Consider the following 8,194-nt stretch of genomic DNA (forward strand, 5'->3'; position numbering starts at 1 on the left):
CAAGCAGGGAGAGCAGCAGAGGGAGAGGGAGAAACAGGCCCCCACTGAGCAAGGACCCCGATGCAGGACTTGATCCCAGAACCCTGGGATCATGACCAGAGCTGAAGGCAGATACTTAACCGACTGAGCCACCCAGGCATCCCCTGGTGTAATTTCTCATCTAGTTCTGGTACTTGGATTTTTAGCACCTTGTGTCCAAGTTCCCATCTCCATCACTTGCTTAGATCCTAGGCCTTCAGGGACTTAGATACTCTTGCTCTTGACAGTTCCTTCCAGAAGCCTACAGCCTCACACTGAGTTCTTAAATCTGGTCAGACCTGGGATTCCTGCTGCCTGACTTATGCTTTGCCTGGCAGGGCCTCTTAAGGTACCTGGTCCTAGATTCCTGTCCCCACATTTGGCCTGTCTGTGGGTCTCCCCATGAACCCATGCTGGATTTTTCCAGTGCTGGCCACTTGCCTAGATCACCACATTTTCTCTAATGACGTGTGTTTGGACTATCAAGTTTTGCATGCTGGGTAACTTTCTCTAGGCCCCAGAAGCTTTCTTCTTCCTCAAATGTGGTCCTACCCAAATGGGCAAACTTGTATGGAGTCTTGTGGCCTTCCTTTCTCCCCTCCCTGGTGTGGTTAACCAGGATCCTCATAGCGGGGTTCCAAGTTGTGAAGTTTTCTTTACCTAGAAATGTTCTTTCTCTACCTCCTCCATTTCTTTTTTTTTTTTTAAGATTTTATTTATTTATTCATGAGAGACAGAGAGAGAGAGAGAAGCAGAGGGAGAAGCAGGCTCCCAAGGAGGAGGGACCCCGATGTGGGACTCAATCCCAGGACGCTGGGATCATGACCTGAGCCGAAGGCAGACGCTTGACCATCTGAGCCACCCAGGTGCCCTACCTCCTCCATTTCTGCATACGCAAATCCAACTGATCAGTTAAGGAGCGGCTCCAAGGTCACACCTTTTTGAAGTGTGATCCCACAGCTGGCAATAATATTTCCTTCCTTTGTCATCCAATAGCATTTTATTTTTAATCTCTTTGATGGTACTGATTACAAGCTCACATGTATTGGGTTTAATTAAACTATAAGCTTCTTGATGTCAGGTGGCACTGCAAAAACATCTGTAAATGAGCTGGCACCATGGCTGGCTATAGAAGTCGTCTAATAAATGTTCATCAAATGAATACATACTTTGTATAGCTACTTTTCTCTTCTTTAGTTTCAAGCAGTGGAAGAAACAAGTAATGAGTCTCAAATTCTAGTCTTACCATGGCTACCTACCTAGTCCGCCAACTTGACCAAACTACCATAAAGTATCTTTATCTCAGTTTGTCCATTGAAGAAGTAGTACTAGAAATACTTCTAATGGGGGGTACCTGGCTGGCGCAGCCTATAGAGTGCGTGACTCTTGATCTTAGGGTTGTGAGTTCGACCCCCACATTGGGTGTAGAGAGTACTTAAAAATAAAATCTTAAAAAAAATACTTCTAATGGATCATGGGTAATGTGTATACAAGAATAGAGATGTCCTATATAGGCTTTGCAACAGGATAGATTTCCTACAAGTTGCCCTCGCCAAGATTGGACATAAAATGAGGTCCAGAACAGGAGTGGTGTGAGGCTGGGTATAGAAGCATAATGGACTCCCCTACTGCGGGGTAGCTGCGTACGTTGAAGGACACAACCGGCGTAAATGGTGCCTTCTGCAAGACTGAAATCATGGCAGGTCCAGAAACTGATGCTCAATTCCAGTTCACTGGTATCAAAAAATATTTCAACTCTTATACTCTCACAGGTAGAATGAATTGTGTACTGGCTACATATGGAGGCATTGCTTTGATGATCTTATACTTCAAGTTAAGGTCTAAAAAAACACCAGCTGTGAAAGCAACATAAACGAATTTTAACCTGTACCTCATCTGTTAAGTTCCCATGCCTGGAGAAGCTAATGCCAACTCATCATGTGATACTCAATTTGTACAATAAATTATGAATCTGGAAAAAAAAAAAGAAGCATAATGGACTGAATGCTAATCTCCAGTCTATGATGTTGAAAGCGGAGCTGGGTTGGGGGCCCAGACACCATTCTGTGTAGGGGAAGGGTTATAATCAGATTCCATGGATTAATTAAACCAAAGTCATATATGTAGAAAAGGCAGAGAGGATGGGGCACTGTGGATCTCCATCAACTCATGTGGACATGGTCCTATTACAGAGAGGGCCACTTTTGAAAGCCCCCAGACTGCCTCTGGGGCCCTCCTCAACTGGCTTTTGGTGAGGTTGTGATATTGTGATTTATAATAAGAAATATATATTTAGTCTTTGTCCCCCATTTGTGGCACAGAGCTCCTAAAACCCTTGGAATTTCCTAAGGAATGAGAATTTAGTGTCTTTTGTTATGTTAATGAGGTGTCTTTGGATGACACTTAATGATGGGGGCTGGTTGCTAGGGGAACCAACCATGTGACTACAAGGTTAGAACTTTCGGTCCTACCCTCTGACCTCTGGGAAGGCAAGAGGGGCTGGAGGTAGAATCACTCATCAGTGGCCAATGATTTAATCAATCAGGGCTGTGTCATAAAGTCTCCATAGAAAACCAGAACGACAGGGTTTGGAGAGCTTCTGGGTTGGTAAACACATGGAGATTTGGGGGAGAGTGGGATGATTGGAAAGAGCATGTAACTCAAGCCCCTTCCCCATACTTATGCATCTCCTTCATCCAGCTGTTCCTGTATTATATTCTTTTATAATAAATTGGTAATCTAGGAAGGAATATGCTTCTGTGAATTCTGTGAACCGCTCTAGCAAATTAATCAAATCCCAAGGTGGAGGAGGTCATGGAACATCTCATCTATAGTCAGTTGATCAGAAGTACAGGTAACAAACTAGGCTTATTATTTATTTTTTAAAAGATTTTATTTATTTATTTGAGAGAGAGCGAAAGCAAGAGAGATCACAGAGGGAGAGGGAGAAGCAGACTCCCCACTGAGCAGGGAGCCATGTGGGGCTCGATTCCAGGACCCCGGATGATGACCTGAGCCAAAAGCAGTTGCCCAACCAACTGAGCCACCCAGGTGCCCCCAAACTGGGTTTATGATTAGTGTCTGAAGTGGGGCAGGAGGGGGGCAGTCTTATAGGACTGAACCCTTAACCTGTGGAGTCTGATTCTATCTCTGGTTGATAGTGTCAGAATTGATTTGAATTGTAAGCACCTAGTTGGTGTCCCAGAATTCCTTGGTGTGGTGAATCCCTCCTACCCCATACATTAGAATTGAGTGAACACTCTAGAGATCCTCTAAACATGCTCCCTGATGGGGGTGATAGCTCAATTAATGTCAAAATATGTGAGTCCTAACCAACTATGTGGCAAGTTACTTTGCCTTTCTTGAATATTTATACTCATCTTTATTTTTTTTATTTTTTATTTTTTAAAGATTTTTATTTATTTATTTGACAGAGAGAGAGATAGCGAGAGCAGGAACACAAGCAGGGGGAGTGGGAGAGGGAGAAGCAGGCTTCCTGCCGAGCCGGGAGCCCGATGTGGGACTCGATCCCAGGACCCTGGGATCATGACCTGAGCCGAAGGCAGACGCTTAACGACTGAGCCACCCAGGCGCCCATACTCATCTTTAAAAGGGCAATAAACATACCTGTCCCTTTAAGAAATTTACAGTGATCAAATAATATTCGTGAATAAAAAGCATTTTGCAGAAATGTATAGTACAACTGAAAAAAAGAGTAGATTTCAGTTCTTTTGAAATGAGTGCCAATTAGGCAGAAAATAGTTAAGTAATACTTTGTGTGTTTGGCATCATTGGGGGATTCATAAAAGTCAATTTTCTGGGTTGGCTAAGCCCTTGAAATGTCAACACAAGAAAATTATACTATACACAACTGACCACACACGCACTAAGTGAAAATATCCCATAGGATCATGAGGTCACTTTATTCCCTTCCTCCCACCCTTTGGGGCCAATTACCAATTAAGTTATATTCAAATTTGCAATTTTGCATTATTGTGAGGTTTTATTATACATGATCTTCTGTGTTCTTTACTTGTATATACTGAAATAATTAAACATTTCTGAGGTCTTGGTTATAAATACAGTTGGGATATGATACAGGATGTTCTGTCTCTACAGTACATGACCCCAGACTGTCAAGTTTTTTTGAATAATTGAATTTGCTTTTTATAGCTTTTCTGAACTCTCCCTTTCTGCCAGGCTTCCTATGGTCATTTTTGCTTTTGTCAGAGAACTGAGAACCAGTACTTCTTTTGTTTCCCTTTTATTTGCTCCTTTTAATCTGCTATGGGTTAGAAAGCCAGTAAATCAAGCTTATTAGAATGATATGTGCTTCCCAGGTCACAAGCCAAGGGGAAAATATAAGGCTATCAAAATAGGTTATATAACAAACAAACAAAAAAATAGAAACAACCTAATAATGATAATATTTTGATGTCTCCGTCCTCACCTGTCTGACTGTGGGAACTCCGACTTCATTCAAATCTCCCACGTAGAGCTAGAAAAAGCAAAGAATTTTTCAATTACCATCCATATTTCCTTCTTTATTGACCAGGCCATGGGCTCTTGCCTTGTACATGGCTGATGGGGTGCTCCATCCATTCCGAAGGTACTGGGATGAAACACGGCTGTGGCTGTCTGAGGAACTTAAGCTCCATCGTACTTGTCAGACTAACCCGCGTCCCCAGGAGGGGACGCCATGTGTAGTATGGTCGAGTATGACAATCATGACCCAGTGAGCCACGCCTCTCGTGTCCCCACTCCTTTTGCAATGTCACTCTGCTACTCCCTTCATCAAGAGTAGGGTCTAGGGATGTCTGGCTCGGTCAGTTAAGTGTCCGACTCTTGATTTCAGCTCAAGTCATGATCTCAGGGTCATGAGATCGAGTCCTGCGTTGGGCTCTGAGCTCAGTGTGGAGTCGGCTTGAGATTCTCTCTTTCCCTCCCCTTCTGCCCCTCTTTCCGCTCACCCATGTGAGCAATCTCTCCCTCTCTCAAATAAATAAATAAATAAATAAATAAAATCTTAAAAAAAAAAAAAAGAGTAGAATCTACTACTCCATCCCTTGTATCCAGGCAGCTTTGTGACTTGCTTTGACTAACAGAATGGGATGGAAGAGACATTATGTGGCCTCTGAGGCTAGGCTGGAATGTGTCTTGCAGCTTTACTTTTGCTGTCTTGGAAGCACTGCTGCCTTGTGAACAAGCCTGGGCTGGCCTCTTGGAGGACGAGAGACTCCATGGAGAGAGAGGCGGAGCTGTCCCAGCTGAAGCCCCAGCCATGTGAGCGAGAACGTCCCAGACTAGTCAGGGCCAGCCAGACCCCGGCTAAGCCATCAGCCAACTACAACTCCCTGGTCGCCCTGGCTGAGACCAGGAGAAAAACCGCCCAGCTGATCCCAGCTTAGATTGTGAACAAATAAATGATTTGTTGTTTGAGGTCACTAAGTTTTGGAATGATTTGTTATGGGAGCAAAGGATAACTGAAAGAGGAAGAGAGGAGAATGCTTCTTTTCCGGCAGCCTCTGTGCTGGTTGTGGTATACCCCAAAACACTGCCTGGGGTTACCTTCATTTCACTTAGAGTAAGTGGTAAAGATTTTGGTTTAGTTGTTCTTCTGTTTGACTCTGCTGTCCCTAGAGAGCTGGCACTTTTTTTTTTTTAATTTATTATAGAAAGAGAGAGAGTGGTGGGGAGGGGCAGCGGGAGAGAGAGTCTCAAGTAGACTCTGCATGGAGTGTGGAGCCTGACGGGGGGCTTGATCCCGTGACTCTGAGCCGAAACCAAGAGTCAGCCACTTAACTGACTGTGCCACCCAGGACCCCAAGCACTGGCACTCTTTAAAGGGAGTGCCATGCATTGTCATCCAACCCTCATGCTCATCAGAGCCTATGCATGACCTTCCCCTCCCTGAGCACTAACGGGGTTCCTACTCCCCTGTAGCTGAGGGGTCTTACTTTGATGGCTGCTGGTGACCTCAAAAAACCCTTAGGACCATGGAGGACCCCAAAATACCTTCCCCGACACTGGCAAATGAGTCCATTGGAAACGGACCCAGTTTTCTCTCTGTCCTTTGGGACTCCATTCCATTTACCTAAAGCAAGAAAAAATTGATTGATGGTAAGGCCTGAGTGGTTCTCTTTTGAGCAAGATATTTTATCTTCTATTTTTTAGACTGGTCAAAGTCCTTTTTGGATTGTCAGGATACTTGGCTATATTCTGGTTAGCTAAGGTTGCTTGATAAATGATGACCTCCAGATAAATTGTTTTCTATGTAAGAAGCATCTATTTTATTTTGTTTTTTGTTTTTGTTTTAATTTAATTTTAATTTTAGTGTAGTTAACATAGAGTGTTATGTTAGTTTCAGATATACAACATAGTGATTTAGCAATTCCATGGATGAAGAAGCATCTATTTTAAAACCAGAATTTCTTGTGTTTTTTGCCATTCTACGATGGAAAGATTAGCTGAATGAGATTTCATCACTAGTGTGACTGTGTACAAAAAAGCTTCCTCAATATAAGCCCTGGATGCCCTTGTTTCAGACTGGGAGTAAAGGTATAAATCTTCAAATAAAAATAATATGAATTGTAATCTCTTATTCACTGCCATGCTTGTAAATTTGCCACCAAAATGTTAGTCAGGGGATGACATAATTGTGGCTAATAATAAAAAAATTTTCCCTTTATTTTTGAGATGGCGATAAAAGATTATGAACAACAGTTTGAAAATACAAATAATGAACAATTTTTTTTTAAAGATTTTATTTATTTATTTGAGACAGAGAGAATGACAGAGACAGAGAGCACATGAGAGGGGGGAGGGTCAGAGGGAGAAGCAGACTCCCTGCTGAGCAGGGAGCCCGATGCGGGACTCGATCCCGGGACTCCAGGATCATGACCTGAGCCGAAGGCAGTCGCTTAACCAACTGAGCCACCCAGGCACCCAATAATGAACAATTTTAAAAGGAAATAAAAGTCATTTAATCTTGCTTCCAGTGATAGGCATTGTTAATGTTTTTTAACATGTCCTTCTAGACTTTCTGAGTGCATACACTCACTTAGGAGGAGTGTCCTCAAAAGTTGGAATGCAAACTTTCTTCTGCCTCCAACTTGTATTTTACTCCAATTATTAGGTTAAAAGTTCACCAACCCAGGAACTGTCTATTTCTCTTTAGACAACGAGGTAATTTTTATGGTGGATGACCCGTTATGCTTTGGAGACAAGGGTAAAATATGACCCGAAAGACCAGAGAATTTGGCTGGCTGCTCCATCATCCTGTGATAAGGCCCGCACACCAGCAAAGCACTCGTCAATTCATTTAAGCCAAGGAGACATAAAAAACCAGACCTGTTGGTGGCCATCAAGTCAACAAAATAGACTGTCACTTGACTATCCTTTCCCTTTTGCAGCTCTAGACCATCCGGCAATTGGTTAGTGTTCTCAAAGGGGTGAATATTACTCTCAAAGAATTACATTTGCTCAGCCTGGCTCAAGTGCGCTTTAAGGCATTCACAATTTATTGGAATCTGAAATGAAATGAGGAAAGCGTGCAAGCTGCTTTAACAAACAGATGGCTTTCATTAAATAGAACCATTAATCTTGTCCTGATTATTTACTGGAATGTGTTAGATTGCCTTGTTTCCTTAATCTATTGATGAACTATCACCACAAAATATGTCACTGAAGTAAAATAATTGTTGATGTGCTAATGAAAACCACCGGAGAGACCAGAAGCCTTCCCTGCATAGAATTAGGGCAACGAAGAATCTCTTTAAGAAGTAGGAAAGGGGGACAGCTGGGTGGCTCAGTTGGTTAAGCGGCTGCCTTCGGCCCGGGTCATGATCCCAGGTTTCTGGGATCGAGTCCCACATCGGGCTCCTTGCTCAGCAGGGAGCCTGCTTCTCCATCTCTCTCCCTCTGCTTGTGCTCTCTCTGTCAAATAAATAAAATCTTAAAAAAAAAAAAGAAGTAGGAAAGGGTTGGGGTGCCTGGGTGGCTCAGTCATTAAGCATCTGCCTTCGGCTCAGGTCATGATCACAGGGTCCTGGGATCAAGACCTGCATTGGGCTCCCCGCTCCGTGGGAAGCCTGCTTCTTCCTCTCCCACTCCCCCTGCTTGTGTAGCCCGATGGGGGCTCGATCCCAGGACCCTGGGATCATGACCTGAGCTGAAG

The 8,194-nt window shown here is 43.4% G+C and overlaps 1 protein-coding gene across 1 annotated transcript; it reads left to right on the top strand.

Moving 5' to 3' along the window:
* The first annotated feature begins 1,667 nt into the window (after window positions 1–1,667).
* LOC110586492 (ATP synthase membrane subunit K, mitochondrial) lies at window positions 1,668–2,005 on the top strand. The gene has a single exon (XM_021696726.2). The coding sequence runs from the start codon at window positions 1,715–1,717 to the stop codon at window positions 1,889–1,891; it is 177 nt and encodes a 58-aa protein (XP_021552401.1). The 5' UTR covers window positions 1,668–1,714; the 3' UTR covers window positions 1,892–2,005.
* The last annotated feature ends 6,189 nt before the right edge of the window (window positions 2,006–8,194 follow it).

The sequence above is a fragment of the Neomonachus schauinslandi genome, chromosome 5 (genome assembly GCF_002201575.2).
Source record: "Neomonachus schauinslandi chromosome 5, ASM220157v2, whole genome shotgun sequence".
Lineage (NCBI taxonomy): Eukaryota > Metazoa > Chordata > Mammalia > Carnivora > Phocidae > Neomonachus > Neomonachus schauinslandi.

Excerpts from the sequence above, each read along its gene's own strand:
- LOC110586492 (XM_021696726.2), top strand. The coding sequence starts at position 1,715 with ATGGCAGGTCCAGAAACTGATGCTCAATTCCAGTTCACTGGTATCAAA.